The 19794-nt window shown below is 46.3% G+C and overlaps 2 protein-coding genes and 1 pseudogene across 4 annotated transcripts in view; all 3 read left to right on the top strand.

Annotated features, from left to right (window-relative positions):
• The first annotated feature begins 1268 nt into the window (after positions 1-1268).
• CDC37 (cell division cycle 37, HSP90 cochaperone) lies at positions 1269-9374 on the top strand. The gene is made up of 8 exons (XM_033925505.1): positions 1269-1491; positions 4469-4741; positions 5667-5772; positions 6013-6128; positions 6559-6681; positions 7158-7340; positions 7769-7840; positions 8586-9374. Exons 1-8 carry the CDS (start codon positions 1390-1392, stop codon positions 8736-8738), a joined length of 1128 nt encoding a protein of 375 aa, XP_033781396.1. The 5' UTR covers positions 1269-1389; the 3' UTR covers positions 8739-9374.
• Positions 9375-13610: 4236 nt separating this feature from the next.
• LOC117349507 lies at positions 13611-14262 on the top strand (annotated as a pseudogene).
• Positions 14263-15534: 1272 nt separating this feature from the next.
• Positions 15535-19794, top strand: part of TYK2 (tyrosine kinase 2) — a 57179-nt gene continuing 52919 nt past the window's right edge. The window contains exon 1 of one of the 3 annotated variants that reach the window (XM_033924289.1): positions 15535-15649. The gene's annotated coding sequence lies outside the window, so the exon portion shown is untranslated. Of the gene's footprint in view, positions 15650-18931; positions 19006-19395; positions 19633-19794 lie in introns of those variants that run through there. The other 2 variants (XM_033924290.1, XM_033924288.1) reach the window with 2 other exon arrangements.

Below are 19794 nucleotides of genomic sequence, written 5' to 3'. Positions count from 1 at the left end.
GGCTTCCTGTCAGTAGAGACAAAACGAAAGGGAGTACTGTACACCTGACCCTTCCTGCTGCTCTTCTCTGTGTCTTCTTATGGATGTGGAACAGTTATATTGTCCCTTAAATATGGCTAAAACAGGGTTTCCTGGTGTGCCACAGAAAAGTCAACATTGCCTTCTGTTCAGATTCAGCTCTGATCTCAGCATTGTATGGGGTGATGAGACTCATGCAGTGGCTCTTATGCTTACACAGGGTTACCAGATTTGTTCAAGGAAAAAAGTGGACTTGTGGTGACGTCCTGCTCCATTCTTCCCCCAGCCCTTCCTCGAGTTTAGGCCGCATCTGGAGGGTCTTTGAGCATGTGCGTGTGACAACGTTGCTAGGGAAAACCCAGACATGCCATCTTTTTATAGGACTGTTCGGGTGCCTGGACAGACTTTTCAAAACCCAGCAGTTGTCTGAAGGGCGTCTGAGCATGCGCGATGATGTGACACCCCTCTGTGCATGCTCAGAGGCCCCAGAACACGGCCCAGAGGTCAGAAGTATTTTTTAAAAATGAAGCTTTTGGGGGTGGAATAGGACAGGGCCATGCAGCTGGGGTTTTATTGTGTTGCATCCACGCATGCTCAGAGGCCCTCCAGTTGCAGCCCCTTCGGGGCCTTGCAAAAGCCAGACAAAGTGCCGGGTTTTGAAAATCCATCTGGACAGTCCTCTAAAAAAGAGGCCATGTCTGGTAACTGCTTATACAGTACATGCATCAGTGTTCAGGCCTTTGGGCATAAGAAACGCCTTCATCGGATCAGACCGAGGTCCATCCAGTCCGGCGATCCGCACACGCGGAGGCCCATTTAGGTGCTCCTTTTTGGAGACCCGGATTTCCCGTATCCCTCAATATGATTTGCAAGAAGGTGTGCATCCAACTTGCGTTTGAAACCCAGCACAGTATTTTCTGCCACCACCTCCTCCGGGAGAACATTCCAAGCGCCCACCACTCTCTGTGGAAATTTGGGGACCAAACGTGGACTAAGGACCACCCCATTCGGGGTACATTAGGAGTAGGAGCATAAAAGTAGGCCCAACCCTTGCAACTTGGCAGCTCCCCAGGGGTTCATTACCATATGGCTGCAGAACAAAAAGAGGGATTGAGACATCCGGGTTTTACTTCCACTGCTTTGACTCTAAGTAAGCCTAGACCTGGTTGCGAACTATAACTCCCGGCATGCACTGCGAGAAGCCCGGAAGCAGCTTTAGGACCCTCCGGCCCAGCGCAGCCGCGTCTCCACAGCAACCGGCGCCGGGGAAGTGACGCGGCGGGGAGGAGCGCCAGCCGGAAGCAGAGCCAGAGAAGGGCGGCCGAGCTTTCTAGAAAAGCCGCGGACGGAGCGAGCCGTCTCCGCCCCGCCATGGTGGACTACAGCGTGTGGGATCACATCGAGGTGTCGGACGATGAGGACGACACGCACCCCAACATCGACACGGGCAGCCTCTTCCGCTGGCGCCACCAGGTACCCGAGAAAGGGCTCCACGCGCACGCGTCCAAGCCCCGCCCACGCCCAGCTCGGGAGACAGCACACCCCTCCCCCTAGCTCAGGGCTAGGCACTTCCGGTCCTCGAGAGCCGGAGCCAGGTCAGGTTTTCAGGATCTCCACCATGAATATGCATGAGATGGATTTGCATGCATTGCCTCGAGATGCAGATCTATCTCATTCAATTCATGGTGGAGATCCTGAAAACCTGACCTGGCTCCAGCTCTCGAGGACCGGAAGTGCCTGCCCCTGCCCTAGCTCCATATACACTTCTGACATACACCCACATGCCCCCCAGTCCCATATACACTTAATATATGCACCCACCCCTCCCACTACCTCAGTGCTAGGCAATCCCGATCCTCGAGAGCCGGAGCCAGGTCAGGTTTTCAGGATCTCCACCATAAATATGCATGAGATAGATCTGCATCTCAAGGAGGCAGTGCATGCAAATCCATCTCATGCATATTCATGGTAGAGATCCTGAAAACCTGACCTGGCTCCAGCTCTCGAGGACTGGAAGTGCCTGCCTCTGCCCTAGCTCCATATACACTTCTGACATACACCCACATGCCCCCCCAGTCCCATATACACTTAATATATGCACCCACCCCTCCCCCTAGCTCAGGGCTGGGTAATCCCGGTACTCGAGAGCCAGAGCCAGCTCAGGTTTTCAGGATCACCACCATAAATATGCATGAGATAGATCTGCATCTCAAGGAGGCAGTGCATGCAAATCCATTGTGGAGATCCTGAAAACCTGACCTGGCTCCAACTCTCGAGGACCAGAAGTGCCTGCCCCTGCCCTAGCTCTATATACGCTTCTGACATACACCCACATGCCCCCCAGTCCTATATACACTTAATATATGCACCCACCCCTCCCACTACCTCAGTGCTAGGCAATCCCGATCCTCGAGAGCCGGAGCCAGGTCAGGTTTTCAGGATCTCCACCATAAATATGCATGAGATAGATCTGCATCTCGAGGCAATGCATGCAAATCCATCTCATGCATATTCATAGTGGAGATCCTGAAAACCTGATCTGGCTCCAGCTCTCGAGGACCGGAAGTGCCTGCCCCTGCCCTAGCTCTATATACCATACACCCACTTGCCCCCCCCCAGTCCCATATACACTTAATATATGCACCCACTCCTCCCCCTAACAGGGCTAGGCAATCCCGGTCCTCGAGAGCCAGAGCCAGGTCAGGTTTTCAGGATCTCCACCATAAATATGCATGAAATAGATCTGCATCTCAAGGAGGCAATGCATGCAAATCCATTGTGGAGATCCTGAAAACCTGACCTAGCTCCGTCTCTTGAGGACCGGAATTGCCTGCCCCTGCCCTAGCTCTATATACGCTTCTGACATACACCCACATGCCCCCCCAGTCTCATATACACTTAATATATGCACCCACCCCTCCCCCAGCTCTGTATATACTATACTTATTACACCCCTTCCTTCTCCCCTCCTTCTCTATATACACTTACTAAATACTGTATTTTTTTTGCTCTATAAGATGCATTTATTTTTACCCAAAAAAGTGGGTGGAAATAAGGGTGCATCTTATGAAGCAAATACCCCCTCCCTTAATTCTTCCAGCAGTCCAGCACTGTAGGGCAGGAGCTTTCAGCCTCCTGCCCTTCCCTCTGGCTGACTCCCGAGCAGCATCATAGTCATAGCGGTGCAAAAGGCAGGTGGCGAGAACTGACAGCTATGACTCTGCCATTCGGTAGTCAGCAGGAGGGAAGGGCAGGAGGCTGAAAGCTCTTGCCCTACAGCGCTGGACTGCTGGAGAAATTAAGGTAAGGGAGGGCCCTGGGGGGGGTGCCTGCCTGCCAGCTACTAGGCCTGCATGCCCTGTCCTGGCCTGCCCTGTGCCAGCCTACCACTAGACCGCCAGAGGGGAGATGGGGTGCAGAGCCTGGCAAGGAGTGTGGGGTTAGGTGCAGAGCCTGGCAGGGAGAATTTGGTTCAGAATGTCTCTCTATCTCTCTACTGTATAAACTTATTACATACATTCACACTCCCCTCCCTTGCTATATATGCCATTAAGCACACTGATCCTCCCCTCCTCTCCATCCAATCAAAAGTATATATAAATAAACATGTCTGTTCCTCCTTTATCTATATACATTATTAAATAGATGTGTGTTTTAGCCTCTGCAATTTTGCCTTCCCCCCATGTTACTAAATCGAGGCACTCCTGGCGTGACATGATCAGCACTTTCAAAACACAAGCTTAGTATCTTTCAGAACCCAGTTAACTTACCTGCTTTAAATGCCCCTTCACCATGATGGACAAGGAAAGAAACCACTGTCGTGAGAGTGGCTCATTGCTACTTCTGCTTTGCAGAAAAACAAGTGGGGCAGTTCTGGTCAGCATTGGTACCCCCTCTTATGCCTTTTCAATGACATGCATAAGTCGGTATATTGAGTAATGCATGTAACTTGGAGTTCTGTATTCTATAAACCTGTCTTAGGTGCGATCTGTACCTTTGAATCTTGCTACTCTTTGGTACTGGTGACCTGGATTGGCCACTGCTGGAAGCAGACTGTCGGTCTGACTCAGTATGGCTATTCTTACAAATGTCGACTTAAAGCAGGGATCTCAAAGTCCCTCCAGTCAGGATTTCCCCAATGAATATGCATTGAAAGCATTGCATGCACATAGATCTCATGCATATTAATTGGGGAAATCCTGAAAACCCGACTGGATTGCGGCCCTCAAGGAGGGGCTTTGAGACCTTGATAAAGGCTCTGTAAGTGGCACACATGTCTAGATGTTAGTTTATAGAATTACCCCGACTGTCCCCTTAATGAAAACTAATAGGTGGGAGCAGCAGCTGATCCTGCCAAAATGCAAAACAGCGTAAGGCTCTCTGGGAGAGTTTGGTATTTGTTTCTGCTGCAGCTGGCTCCATCTTCTAACACAATGCCTCTGATTGCTAGGCCCGGGTGGAGCGCATGGAACAGTTCCAGAAGGAAAAGGCAGATCAGGAAAAGGGCCACGGAGAATGCAAACGGAAGCTAACAGACTGCCAGAAAAAGGTGAAGGAGCTGGAGGCAGCCGAAGGCAAAAGTGAGCTGCAGAAGGTGCAGGAGGAGCTGCGGCAGCTGAAGACGGAGGAGAAGAACTGGGAGAAGAAAGCAGAGGTCCTGCGTAAGAAGGAGAAGGGTATGCCGTGGAACGTGGACACGCTGAGTAAGGATGGCTTCAGCAAGGTGCGAATCGCTGTGTGGTTGTGGGGAGGGGGGTGCGGGAGACAAATATGAAGGGGTTACCTTTGAAAGCTACAATAAGGTAGTCCTCGTTTCCCTTCAGATCCTAATGGATTTGATGTGATCCCATCCTATATGTTCCTCCCCAAATGTTTCTTTTTATTTTTTTTTAATTAAAGACTGTAGTCCATCCTATTTACTTTTTTGTATTAGTTTGTATTAGAACTTATATGATTTGTATGTAATGTCAGATTTTGTCCACCCTCTTTTTTATTTTTATGCATTGGAAATTTGTTAAACGCATTGAAATATGATACTGCGTAGATAACAAATCTTATTAAACTTGAAACTTTTTATTTCTAAATATTTACCTTAGTGACCAGAAATTAGAAGACCAAAAAAAACCCAAAATCAAACCTGTGACTAAACTCTGTCGCACAGTTTTGGTCCAAACTGTGTGTTCTGCCTTCCCTCCCCCTGACAGTCTACTTGACTAGCATTGGTGATGCAATCAGGGCACAAGCAGGCCCTGTTGCTTCTACCCATGACGGCTCAAGACTGCCGGTAGAGGTCATGGCAGCCACTTTGGAAATTGGAGCCACCCCTGCCCCGATGACTAACATTAGCTTGTCCAGCGGTGCAAAGTGGTAGCGGTGAAGTTCGAGAAAGAGGCTGTTTTTGTTGGGGGTGGGGAGGGTGGAAGGGAGCAGGGGCTGCATAATAGTTTGGGTATGAGCCGAAACCAAAACACTACTAAATCAGGATTTTGGTTCGGTTTTGGTCCCAAAAATGAAATTGATTGACCTCTGACCGAAATCATTTATTCAGTCGGGTGGGGGAAGAAAATCCTATGACTGTCCCTGGGGACACAGGCTGAGCAGGAAGTGCTCCATCACCACTAACTTCATGTTTGGTTTGTATTACTCAGAGTATCGTTAACATCAAACCTGATAAAGCTGAAGAGACTGAGGAACAAAAAGAACAGAAGCACAAAACATTTGTGGAGAAATATGAAAAGGGACTGAAACACTTTGGTAAGTTTCTTTTTCACCCTTTGATTCCAGGTGGAGGGATTTTTAGCCGAAGTTCTGGGGCTATTTTACCTGTGCTTGGAGGAATCTAATGCTTTAGTGGCCATGCTGCATTTTCTCTCTGTGCAGCCTGGCACGAGAGGCTGAGCAGACTCAGACCTATGGTGTTTTTAAGTGTTTTCCTGGGAACCTGTCTCTCTTAATTCCTCAAGCCCTATCTGTGGTTTTCCCCTAACCCTGCAGGCATGCTGCGGCGTTGGGATGACAGCCAAAAGTATTTATCAGACAACCCACACCTTGTGTGCGAGGAGACAGCCAATTACTTAGTTATCTGGTGCATCGATCTGGAGGTGGAAGAGGTAAGACCAAGGAGGCGATGGGTTGGGCTTGGCAAGAGGGGTGCCGATGCTGCATCGTTTCACCTCCCTCCAGGATTGGGGGAGGGGATTCATCAGCTTTTGACAGAACCTAGGTCACGAGTATCGGTTGTTAATTTGGTTTTTTCTTCCAGAGTTAAGTGTTTTATGTAAGGAATATCGCAGCTGTTAGATTTTGTGTTATGTTTGTTGAGTGTCTGTTGTAGGTGATACAGCATGTTAGTATTCAGAGTTGTGAGTTTTAGGCTGCTGAAGCTCTTTCTGCTGGGGGAAGGGGAGAATCTAGTTTCGCATGCCTTTTTAAACAGCACTTTCAGCTGGAAAGGCCTGGGATGTGAGGCTCCCCCGTATCCATTGTTGTGTCTCTGACTGCTAACTGCTGTCTCACTTTCTATTGCACCTCTGTGGCCAGAAACATGCCCTCATGGAACAGGTAGCACATCAGACCATTGTCATGCAGTTCATCTTGGAGCTGGCCAAGAGCTTAAAGGTGGATCCCCGGGCTTGTTTCAGACAGTTCTTCACAAAAATCAAGGTAAATGGGGTTCTCTTGCGGAGTGCATCAGCCAACAGTGTGAACTGTTCTTGGGATAAATGTCGAGTTTGGTCTTTTGAAGGGAGGAAATGCCTCTTACACTTAAATGAACCCCAGCAGCCCCCAGTCGGATTTCTTAACCCTTTGCCTGCCACCACCATCTTTTCGTTCCACTACCTCTGGGCAAACTGGTTACCTTTTGGGCCATACAAGTCCCCAAACTTTAATCTAGAACTCTTCCCTCTTATGTGTTAGCAGGAAGCTGTATAAATATTCTTAATCTTCTCAAGCCATTCCATGACACTGTTGGAGTTTGTGGCCAAATAAATTGTGGAACCCCTTGATGTACCTCTGGAAAGCTCACTCAGGTTGTGACCCTGTTTGAAAGTCCAGCGTGGCCCAGTGCTGTTTTTCTGGTCATCGCATTGCTCTCTGCTATAACAGCACCTGTTTCTTCCCCATCTTGTTCATACTAGACTGCAGATCAGCAGTACATGGAGGCCTTCAATGACGAGCTGGAGTCCTTCAAGGAGCGGGTAAGAGGCCGGGCCAAGGCACGGATAGAGAAGGCACTGAAAGAGTATGAAGAAGAGGAGCGCAAGAAGCGGCTGGGGCCAGGTGGCCTGGATCCCGTGGAGGTGTACGAGTCCCTTCCAGTCGTAAGTATCCCTAGAACGCTAGCTCTGTCTTCAGAGCATGCCCTTCTGACTTCACGTATTTGCCTGGCCGATTCAGCCTGCTTGGTGACGGTGAACACTTAGGTTTTGCCGTCTCTTAAATTCATCTCCCTTCCCTGTGTGCAAAGCTGACCTGTGATGCATCTACTCCAGTTGGGTACAAGGGAACCCTACAAGAGTGGATGACAGAGCTGAGGCCATGTATGGTGAAGTTTTACGTTGCATGCCTTATGTCCACTGAGCAGAAAATCCCAAGGGGTACATCTCGACCTCGTTAGTACTGCTGCTTCTTAAAGCCTTGAAATGCTTGGCCACTTTTTCCTTAGCGTATGGCTTGTCAGTTTTGAAGCATATTGATGGTGCTTCTCAGGGCTAATGTGATTTCAGTGGTCTGCATATCCTTTCTGTAGGAGCTTCAGAAATGTTTTGACGTGAAGGATGTGCAGATGTTGCAAGACACCATCAGCAAAATGGATCCCACGGTGAGTTGGTAGTGTCTTCTCAGAAATTTAAAACATGTCCTCTTGCTGGCGCCACTGCTGTTTCTCCTCCCCGTCCCAAGAGTTAAATGCAAGTTGTGTGTGTAATTCTTTTTTATGGCTTGGATAACCACTTGGAGACAGGGTCTCCGCTTCTTTTTTAAGCCCTCACTTGGGGTTAATTTTGCACATATTATGACAGGAATGAATCTCTCCTAAGCCAGGGCATTCCCCTATGGTTCTTTTGGTGGTGTTAGGGAGATGTGTGCATCACCCTGCAGCAAGAGAGCTATCCCTCCCGTTTCTCAGAGAGAAGATGCCTACCAGAGCTTTTCCCTGCAATATCACGTTACTCTGAAGAGAGAGCTCTCCACTCCTCCCCCAATATAGCTTATGCTGGATTTAAAAGGAATGTAAAGATAGACAGTTAATGTGGTCACTGTTTTGTATAGTCAGTGATCAGCATTTTCCTACTCGTTGGTCAGTCCTGCTTTGTTTTTCCTAAAGCCTGTCGAAATAACACTGAGCAGTGAGTAGGGGGGTCTCCTGACTTGCCACAATGTGCAGAAGTGGTGCATTTGGCTCTTTGTACAGTGAGCTGAACATACCCCCTTCTGGAAAATAGCACAAGCTAAATCTCTTCTGTTAATGTTGAGACACAGATAGAGGCAAGCAGTGTAAACAGCTAATTTGGTGATTTTGCTGATCATACAGTATGTACTGTTTGGTTTCCCCTCTTTCTTTCTAGGAAGCCAAGTTCTACATGAAACAGTGTATTGACTCTGGATTGTGGGTCCCAAATTCCAAGGCAGCTGACGATGTTGAAAAAGCAGGTGAAGAGACGGAGCAGGTTTCTGAGGAATTGGAGAAAGAGGGTAAAGAGGATTCGGAAAAGTCCTAAGTCCACCATTGGAATCAAAGACTCAATCTTGGACTTCTCCTCGTGCCGTCTCTTCCTTTCAAAATATTAACTGAAGCCAAAACAGTTACATCATTTCAATATATGTGTATATATATATATATTTTTTTCTTGTGAGGCTTTATTTTATTTGTTTTGGGGTGGGAGGTGGCTCAGGTAGCAGCTCCTATTAAACTGCTCAGGATCTGGCTGAAATGCTTTTGCAGTGTCCCAGGACTGAGTGCAGTGAGAGCCTTGGAGCCTGGTATTCCTCTCCTCTTGAGGAGATTATGTGGAAAGGGCCTTTGGCTAGCCCTACTCATCCCTCCCCGTGTCTGCAGAATGCTCACACCCTGGAACCAAAACAGGCTCCATTGAAAGGAAACAAAATGCTGAAATTGCTATGTAATTGTTGGCATGATGTGGTTTTATAAACTGCTTTAATTTTTATTTTTTGGATCGTGGTGGTGTTTCTGGGAGGATTCTTTGTCCCATCAGGCTGAGGAAAAGTGTGTTTTCTCTCTCATCCCTTCTTTCTTAAATCTCAGGGGGGGGGATGCAGTTCTCCATTCTCTTTACTTCCCCTGCTTTCTTGTTCATGGAAAATTCAAGCTAAATAAACACAGCACCACTCAGACAGTTCCTTGAACTTGTTATTTGGGGAACATGCAGGGCAGGAAGGGAGGTGGAGCGCTTTAATTCATGGGATTTGATATAGGTACCACCTTGGTTTTCTGCCTGTGGTGAAACAAACAACTGGTCAGCCTAAAATGTCACCTTGCGTGCTGATAAGGTTTATTTGCTTTGATGTACAGCAAAAAATAAAATTGTCTTAAGTGTTGAAACTGTGGCCAATTTTGGTCAAGCTCTAATGCAGTCACAAGTCCATTTCCAGTAGACTAGGTCCCTTCTTTCCTTGTAGTGGAATTTCCTAGGTCTTTGGCATTCATTCTCTTAACAAACCTATTCTGAAAATTGGAGTAAGAACCTAACTCCTTTTTTAGCTTTGGTGCCCCATATGACCAAACCAATTGCTGCTCGTATTCACCATATTCAGAGTAAGAGCCTGCAGGACAGCATAGTTTGGAAGAGGGGGGTGTCCACTGAGGACAAAATAGCTCCATCTGGGAAAGAGCAGCTTTCAAAGGTGGGCTGAGGTGTTTGACCCTTCCACGAAACCTCACCCCATCCAACTGCCAAGGATGAGCCCTGGATTTTACCCCAGCAGCTGTCCCCTGAACTCTCAAGAAGGGTGGATCTACAGTCGTTATCTAGCATTAACATCATCTGTGGTTCCTGAAGATTGGAAAGTGTCCAAGATTCCTTGAAGGATCGTACTCTGAATGTGGTGTAACGGGTTTGGCCAGACTTCATCCTGTAGGAAATTATCAATTTTTAAACAGGGTCCTAGGGTGGTCTGGGACATTACAGAAGTCAAGGTTGGGCAAAATGATAAACAATTATAAAGAATAAGATTACCAAGCATGCCAATTTCCTGCTGGTCAAAAAAGACACAACTCATTGGTGTGGATTGGTCGAATGAGACTAAGGAATACTCTTGCAAATAAACATTTCAGGTTTCTTTAAATTCATCTCTGTGTTAAGCTATTTCACCTAGGTTAAGACATGCACACCTGTTCTACTCAGGGACTTTGCCTAGGCCACCACTGCACATCCTCTGTTGCATGAGGGCAGCTGTTAATACATTCATGGAGTTCTTTTCTCTACAAGGGAGGCACGTCCCTTACAGATTCTGAGAACTTTTAATAGCCTAACATTTAGTAGAAATCTGTGAACCCAACACAGTCTGTGTTTTGGCTGGAGTTAGCCTTCATAAGTGGTCCTTGAACAAGATAAACTGAATTGAATAGAAAATGAGACAAAAGAGAGGAAAATAAGAAGGGTGAATCATACTGAAACAAGACAAATGTGTAACTAAAGGCATAAGGGCCTAAAAGGTAAAATGGCAAATGGAGGAAGGAGGTACGAGATGGGGGAAACAATAGTACAATAGGTGGCCAAAGAAAAGGCTGGGAAAGGCCGTAGCTCACTGGTTCAGCTGCTGCCTCTACACCCAGAGGTTGTGAGATCAAAGCCTGGGGCTGCTCCTTGTGACCCTTGGCAAATCACCTAACCCTCCAGTGCCCATTCCCTTTCCCTAATCAGGGTCAAGACCTACTGCAGCAATCTTGAGGCTACAGTTGGAGCTATTCTAGAACCAGAAAAGGTGTCCAGTGCCTCTGAAACCATCCATTTACACTTCCCCTGTCTAAGCTAGAACTGGCTCCCACCGACGCTATTGATTTCTGCTGATCTAGGACTCGTGTGAGACAGCTCGACCGCCACAGCCCAGCATCTCTTGCTTTCTAACACAAGAAGCGCCGCTCCGAATCTCCCGCGCAAACCCGCGGCTTCCGCCTCTGGCGCCCTGCCCTCCTCTGACACAACGTCCTGCTCAGATTGATTTTCCTAAACAGCATGTTGAAAATCTTTGCCATTTAAGAGTATATGCTCTGCGAGTTGATGGTTTTCTGGAATTGATTAGAACCTGTTCAACTTCAGGTGTTAGGTTTAAACTGGCGTAAGGCCTCTGTTCAGCTTCCATGCCATCAGTGATAGTGAACAAAGGTTTGGGTGGAGGGTCGATCCTGAATTATGAGATCTGAACGGAGTGGTAATCTAATAGGTAGTTGTACTTGAAGTTGATGGAGTGTCGAAAACCACTTTTGTCGAGGCCAGTGGGGAGCTACCACAATGCAGTGGGATCGATCCTGACAGATTTTTAACAAGACTTTTGGGACAAGAGGAATTGGTGGAAACGCATAAAGGTCTCTTGTCCATTTGAGGGCAAAGGCATCACTGACTAAGCTATGATTTGATGGAATCTTCGAGCAGAAGTGCTTGCATTTTCTGTTTTGTGGGGATGCAAAGAGATCTATCTTTGGGATTCCGAATCTTTGAATGATCATAGAGAACACAGCTAGATGCAGGGACCATTCGTGAGGTAGAAGGTGTTGACTGAGGGAATCTGCTAAGTGATTGTCTACTCCCGGAAGGTATATCGCCTGTAGAAAAATGTTGTTTAACTGCGAATTGCCAGATCCTCATTGCCTCTTAACACATGTTTGGAACCTGTTCCACCTTTTTTGTTGAGGTAATACATAGTTACCCGATTGTCTGTCTGTACTTGCACTACTTTGTTTGCTAAGTGATGTAAGAACACTTTTAGAGAATAGTACACCGCTCGGATCTCGAAACGATTGATGTGATAATGGTGTTCTTTGAGGGACCAGAGGCCTTGAGTATTGAAGTGTGAGGTATGCGCTCCCCATCCCATGAGAGAGGCATCTGTAGTGAGCGTTATCTGTGGCTTGGGAGCATGAAATAACTTGCCTCATGAGATTGTTGGATTGGCACCACCAGTTCAGGGCATTTCTGGTCTCGTCTGTTACTGGAACCATATCTGAAAGTTGTTGTCGATGTTCCATTTGGATATTGGATTCCATTGAAGTGGACGCATGGTGAGAAGTGCAAATGGAACTATGTACACCGATGCTGCCATGTGGCCTAAACATAAGTGCTGATTCTACGATGACAGAGTGCTGATGGGACAGTTGTGGTTTATTGTGTCCCAACGCTGATTGGACCTTGTGTTTAGTGTCTATATACCCTTCCTGGTGGCCTGTGAGGAGAGAGGTTCCTGCCAAATAGCTGTCTGATGTTTGAGAAGATGCTCATGCATCAGTAATGCAATAAGTACCTTGGGTATTTTCAAATAGTTTTAGGCTTTAAGGTACTTATTCCTAGGATCAGGTTTGTCTGAAACAGGTAAGGTTAATTGCTTAGCCACCTTCTGTAGAAATGTAGGATATGAAGTATCCTCTGGTGGATCTTGGTTTTCTGGCGTAGGTGGCGATAATTCCATCTATTCTACCATACAAAATAATTTCGGTATCGCACAAGGATCCATGCTATCTCCCTTACTTTCAATATATACTTGGCTCCTTTACTCACCCTCTGCCAATCTATCGGCCTTACTGCCTATGTGGATGACAGTCAAATAATTTGTCCTATCGATGCCAGTAGCTCAGAAGACATTAGACTTTTTTAAATTCTAAAATTGAAAAAAATTTGTGAATGGCTTCATAAAAAATATGCTGTCACTCAGCATACCAAAAACTAAGGGCATGTTTACGAAGCCGCACTAATGGCCCCGAAGCCCATAGAGATTTAAAGGGCTTCGTGGCCGTTGTCATGCGTCTTCGTAAAACAGGGGGTAAATGTCTTTTTCCATGGAAAGACAACATTCAGCTTGTTCACACTGTTACAATAAATGATACATCTATCTTGTCAGTATCTTCTATAAAAATCTAAGGTGTTATAATAGATAATAAAGTGAATTATCCTTCACAAATAAAGAATTGTTTTATTAGATTAACAATGATCTGATCACTCGCAAAAATCTCTTAACGTCCTAATCCATTCTCTTATATCGAAACTTGACTACTGTAATGCGCTGTACAAGGGAATATGTCAAAAAGATATCTGTCGGTTACAAATGATTCAAAACACCACCATAAAAATTATTGCAAATAAGAAAAAATTTGATCACGTCACCCTTCTGTTAAAATCTGTGCACTGGTTACCAATTCCATATCATATTACTTATAAAATAGCACTTCTTTCCTTTAAATCTCTAAGATTCCAAAGAATCGGCCTTTATTCATAAATTTCTTATCCCGCATGAACCAACTCGAGTCTTAAGATCCTCATCACAACACCTCCATATACCATAAGTGAAAATTATTGTCAGTCCGTCGACGCGCTGGAGTATGGACACCTGCACCGACGTAAAGCGGAGGGCGGCGCGGACGCTGGCCACAAAAGAATACACAAATATGAGCAGCTCAGAAGAGGTCTCATGGATCTCCTGGTTCTGTGGCCTACGGGGCAATGAATTCTTCTGTGAGGTGGATGAAGACTACATTCAGGACAAGTTTAACCTGACTGGGCTAAATGAGCAAGTGCAACACTACCGGCAGGCGCTGGACATGATCCTCAACTTGGAGCCAGATGAAGAGCTGGAGGATAACCCAAACCAGAGTGACCTGATAGAACTGGCAGCTGAAATGCTATATGGTCTGATCCATGCTCGCTACATCCTCACTAATCGTGGCATTGCCCAGATGCTTGAGAAATACCAGCAAGGAGACTTTGGGTACTGTCCCCGGGTTTACTGCGAGAACCAACCGATGCTCCCCATTGGATTATCTGACATAAACTCTACTGCCCCAAATGCATGGATGTATACACCCCCAAGTCTTCCCAGCATCACCATACAGATGGTGCATACTTTGGCACTGGCTTCCCTCACATGCTTTTCATGGTGCACCCTGAGTATAGGCCCAAGTGACCAGCCAATCAGTTTGTGCCCAGATTATATGGATTCAAGATCCATCCAATGGCCTACCAGTTACAGCTGCAAGCAGCAAGCAACTTCAAGAGCCCTGTCAAAACCATCCGCTGATCTGCAGCCAGGCGGCATGAAATGCCTCCACACATATACCTTTCTCCACTTCCAGATGCCAAGTTCCCGCTCAAGACAGAAAACCAAGATTGAAGGGCTGTCCTTCATTTTTATTTTCTTCAGTCTTTCCATATTCTCCCTGCCCTGACAGGACACTTTCTGTAGAATCTTTTTCTGATCTTCCCTTCTCCAGCCTGCCCTCTCCAAATGAAAGTCTATGACTCAGATGCGTTTTCAGCCTGTGTTTAAATTAATTAATTAAATATTTTGGTATTCTCAAAAAAGAAAAGAAAATTATTGCCTCACATCGGGCTACCTCTATCGCAGTTCTTGCTCCTACGATATGGAACTCTTTACCTCAGTATATCAGGGTGGAAAATAACATCCAGATTTAAGGGAAATTTAAAGACTTATCTATTTCAAGATGCATATGACTCTTAATCTGAATTTAAACTACCTCCCCCTCCTACTGTGTATTCCCTTTTCGTATTTTTTAATTTCAAATTGTAGTTCTCCCAATGTTCTTGTTAGTCTTGTGTTGTTCAGTGGATATTTGTCAATTTCGTCTCCCTGCTTTTAAATAATTTAGTAAAACACTTAGAAATCTCAATTTGCGTTTAATCAAAAAATTAATCAACTTGAAACTTGAGTTATAATTTCATCAGATGAAGACTGAGAAGGTGTGCGGGATGATGAAGTAGTGATCGGTTGTGGAGTTACATTACTTTCCTGAATTACCTTAGAAGTAAGAGGTTGCATGCCATAGTGTGTCTCTAAAAACTCAGTCAAATCTGGGTGAGATTGAGGTGGTGTTAATCCTTTAGTTACCACATTAGAAGCAGTTGGTATGGAAGGGTTCTGTATGCAAATTGTTATAACCTGAAAGACAAGGTTGAGGAGACCCGGACAGGTGTTTTCTTTTTTTGTGGAGAAGAATCTTGCAAAGGAGAACTTCCCCTGCGTGAAGCAGAATCAAGAGTTCTCGTTTGCAAAAGGATAAGTGTTTCTGCTAGAAGCAGTCTCCGAGCTGCCAGCTGCAGAGTTGAAAAGTTTGTCTCTGCCATAAGAATTGAAGATATACAAGAAGGAAGATTAGCAGAGGTAAGAAACCCAATCTTTCATTGGGCTTTTGCTCTTGATCCACGCTTGTGTTCATCCGATGGTGAGCGAGGACTGCGGTGACGTCGACGCCCCTCCGTTGATGGATGTCTGAAGTGTAGGGGCGGTAACGGTGTCCATGACGCCGATGCTCCTCCCTTGAATGATGTCGAAGACCAGCCTCTGCTGGGTGGTGTCGGCTTCGGCTTTCAGTGGAGCCTGAATCGGGCTGTGAAGCAGGGCTTGTCTTGGGCCAGCCCGGCCTCATCCACTGCCCTTTCAGCTGGAGGTGAGTGCTGCCAATTAGCTTGCTCATGTGTTGCAGGGAGGGATAAAGTCTTTCCCCCCGACTCTGCAGGCAGAGAGGTTGAAGAGCAGGGCAGAGCATGGGCCGGGTCCTGGAGGAGGAGTTCGGACAGGAGAATCGAGGCACTTGAACCAAAGTTGCTGTGGGTCCCTAATGGACATTCTTGCCGCCCATGTAAAACCTGGCTTTTTTGCCATATTAGAAGCGTGAAATGAATTAACTAAATAATTAATTAAAATAAAAAAGTGACAGAAAATAACTGAAGCTATAGCTTGCTAATAACTCCGTGTGGTTGGGAAGTGGGGCAAGAGCTCAGAACTTTAAAGTTCAGTCTGAGCTCTTTGACGAGGGCCCATCGGCAATATCAGTTGTGACGTCACCCACATGTGTGGATGTTATCCTTCTTGTCCATGGAGAACCAGCAGGGCGGGACGTGGCATAGGGTGGGAGTGGGGTGGGGTCGCTTTATAAGAGCGGTTGGTTGATTAAGAAAAAAAAAAGCACAGGTAAAAGCGTCACGAAATAAAAAAGTCTTCAGGCTTATCTTGAATTTATCGAGTTGTTGTTCGAATCGGAACATAACATAAGAACATAAGCAGTGCCTCTGCCGGGTCAGACCATAGGTCCATCACGCCCAGCAGTCCGCTCCCGCGGCGGCCCAAACAGGTCATGACCTGTCTAAATCACCAGAAGGGACCCCATGCCACCTTGGTTTCCTGATGAGTCCTATCTTCCCATCGAAGTCCTAGCCCTCCGGTCTTGCACATGCACGACCTGGTTGGGTTTCTATACTTTCTCAGTATCCCACGATCCCTTTATCCCCCAGGAATCTGTCCAGTCTCTGTTTGAATCCCTGTACCGTACTCTGCCTGATCACTTCCTCCGGTAGCGCATTCCAAGTGTCCACGACCCTTTGGGTGAAGAAAAACTTCCTTGCATTTGTTTTGAACCTATCTCCCTTCAGTTTCTCCGAATGCCCCCTCGTACCTGTTGTCCCCTTCAGCCTGAAGAATCTGTCCCTATCCAACCTCTCTATGTCCCTCATGATCTTGAAGGTCTCTATCATATCACCCCTGAGCCTCCTTTTTTCTAGAGAGAAGAGCCCCCATCTCGGAGTTGTTATTGCAGAGCATTCCACAATGTTGGAGCGACTACTGCAAAATTTATTTTCCTGGTGTAAAAGAAATCTTTTATGGAAGGAATTAACAAGAGTTTCTGATCTGTTGACCTCAGTGTGCCTGTTGGGCATTGAGGAATGAGAAGCTTATCGAGATATAAAGGCTGGTGAGAAAGTTTTATTTTAAAGGTCAGCAGGATGGTTTTATAAGTAATACGATGTGTGATAGGGAGCCAATGTGCTTCTTTCAAAAGAGGGGTAACAGGATCATATTTGCCTATTTTGTAGATGAGTTTTATTGCTGGGTTTTGAATTAGTTGTAAGCGTCGGATTTCTTTTTGGAGGAGTCCGTTGTAAAGAGAGTTACAGTAATCAAGGTGGGAAATAACTAAAGAATGAACCAGAATTTTAATTGCATCTGTGTCTAGAATCGAAGTTAGGGAACGAATAAGGCGAAGTTTAAAGAAGCAAATTTTTACTACCGAACTGATGTGATCCTTGTCGATAATAACTCCTAGTAGTTTTATTTTTGTTTCCATTTTTATAGGAATGGATTTGATAAACATTTTTCCTGATAGAGTCTCACTGTTTTTGATTGGGAGTAGAAGGCCGCAGGATTTGTCTATGTTGAGGGAGAGTTTATTTGTGTAAAGCCAATTTATTGTTTATATCTTTTATTTCTGAGATGTTTGAGGTATTGACAGGGTGAAGTCATTGTATCTCATCTGCATAGGCCAAGATCGTGGAGATAGAAAGATATTGTCCTATACTTGGCTCACTTTTACTACATTTTGATTTCTTGAGTGGTGCAGTGGTTAAAGCTCCAGCCTTGGCACCCTGAGGTTGTGGATTCAAACCCTGTGCTGGGCAAGTCACTTAATCCCCCCATTGCCCCTGGTACATTACATAGAGTGTGAGCCCACCAAGACAGATGGGGGAAAATGCTCAAGGACCTGAATACATTTATGTAAACCGTTCTGAGCTCCCCCGGGAGAACGGTAGAGAATATTGAATAAAGAAATACTTCTGTGTAAATGAAATGAAATCTGTGAGCTTTGTCGCAATCGAAGAAAGGTTGAGAACCACTGCCCTAACCCCATCAAATCCCAGACTCGCTATTTCCCCAACCTCAACAAATACAAGACTCATTACTAGCGGTTGCGATTGTGACTTTGATTCCCGCTGCCGCTCCTTGTCACTCTGGACTTCATTGGCTTTGATTGCAACCACACAGAAAGTGCCGGCCCCTTTACTCTCTTCCTCAGTCTCCCTAACCCCCAATTCATTAGACTTGGGTCCCCCTCAGTAGATTTCTGAGTTACTTATTCATTGACTAATCTTGGTCCTCCCTTAGACAGACACATTTGAAGGGCCCTGTTAAACGTCCTCGTATCTCTCTCCATCCATATTGCGGCAGGCGTGGGAGTGCACCTGGCTGAAACCTCCTCTCTATGAGAACTCCCACCCCCCAACTTAGGATTTGGGGGCAATACTGTTTAAGACCTTGAAAATTCATCAGAATTGCTGGCCAGACCCACATGCTCTAAGCTCCCCCCTCCACAGCTCCCTGACTAAATATATCCTAATAGTCCTACATTCTCTTTAGCAGATCTCAATGACATTATAGCCCAGCCCCCCATATACCCTGACTCTGATTCCCCCTAAATCTCTGATTATTGTACTCCAATCCTCCCCAGTACAGCTTTGCTCATTGTAACCCACTCCCATTTCCCTCCAACCACACCATTCCCCCCTTTCCCCCAGTCACCCCTCACATCCTCTGACACTGATCTCCCTTTACCTCACCTTGGGTAGAAGTTAAGAACTATCCTGTTCCTCCAGCACTTCCTTCTCTCCTTCCTGAACTTTGTGACCTGTGCTCACCTTGGGAGGGGTTAAGAGACGTCTCCCCCCAGCACTTCTTTCATCTTACCCTCCCCTCTCATCTTGTATGTGTATTTTGTATCTGAACCCCACTGTTCTACAGTAATCGTCAGACTTCTCCATCTCCTAGAGGTCAGGTTAAGGTGCCTTTATTAACGCCCTTCTCTTCTTTCTCTCACTGTTATGAACCTGGGCGGCTGCCAGTGGGTGAGGAAGACTGGACTTCAAACTCTGTCCTCTCTGAGATAAGACTTCACGCTGCGTCTTCCCCAGCACGGCCTGACTATATTCTTGGTCTGCAGGACTTACTCTACCTTAACCTCTCTCTGCCTTAGGGGTAGGTTAAGGCCTGGGCCTCGCTCTATGTGTCTGAGGTGTGGGATAGAACCATCGCTGTCCAGTCTAATGAAAACATCCTTTGGGTAAAAGGGATCGCAGATGCTCTTTGCTCAAGAAATAGAAAAGACAAACTGAAAATGGTGCAACGCTCTTTTTTTTTCTTCTTCCGTGCTGTTTTCTCTCCGTTTATGACCTTTGCCTGTATTTTCCCCCTTTGAATTTCTGTGGCCAGGGGTGGTGACGGTGTTTGCTTCGTCTTCCAAACTGTGCAGGTTTTGCATGAAGTTATGCAAAGGGGAGGCTTGGCAGCAGTGTTTGTTTTGATAGTAGATCATGAGAACTGCTTCCTCCTCCTCCTCCTCCTCCCCAGCAGTTAGTGACTATTTTCAGCTGCAAAATGGAACCGGAGGACCAGGGACTGCTCTGCAGTTTTGAGAAGCAGAGAACCTGAGGGCAGGAAGACGGTCTTTGCCTTCCCTGCCGGCTTTGCCCTTCTTCCTCTTTGCCCGTCTTCGGACCGCAGCTCAGGGTCCCCTGTGCTTATTGGAGCCTCTTTGTGTATATATTTTGCTGACTGCATGTAAGCCGGTCACTCTCCAGCAGTGACTCTCTAATAGGGTTTCCGGTAGGTGTGCTGGGGTTCTCTGTCAGTTCTGGGGGGGTCTCCTTCCTGTGCTTGAGCGCCTTCTCTGTAATATCTTGATCTCTGGGGGATGGTTTTGGGGTAGGGGGATTGTTTCTGACAGCTGTGCAGAGCCCCTGCTGCTTGATTTGTGTGGGTGCATCT

This window comes from Geotrypetes seraphini, chromosome 16, assembly GCF_902459505.1.
Source record: "Geotrypetes seraphini chromosome 16, aGeoSer1.1, whole genome shotgun sequence".
Lineage (NCBI taxonomy): Eukaryota > Metazoa > Chordata > Amphibia > Gymnophiona > Dermophiidae > Geotrypetes > Geotrypetes seraphini.
This window is presented reverse-complemented; position numbering and strand designations above follow the sequence as displayed.

Coding starts and splice junctions, on each gene's coding strand:
- CDC37 (XM_033925505.1), top strand. CDS start 1,390: ATGGTGGACTACAGCGTGTGGGATCACATCGAGGTGTCGGACGATGAG. Junction 6,682..7,157: donor AGTTCTTCACAAAAATCAAG/GTAAATGGGGTT, acceptor TGTTCATACTAG/ACTGCAGATCAGCAGTACAT. Junction 7,341..7,768: donor TGTACGAGTCCCTTCCAGTC/GTAAGTATCCCT, acceptor TCCTTTCTGTAG/GAGCTTCAGAAATGTTTTGA.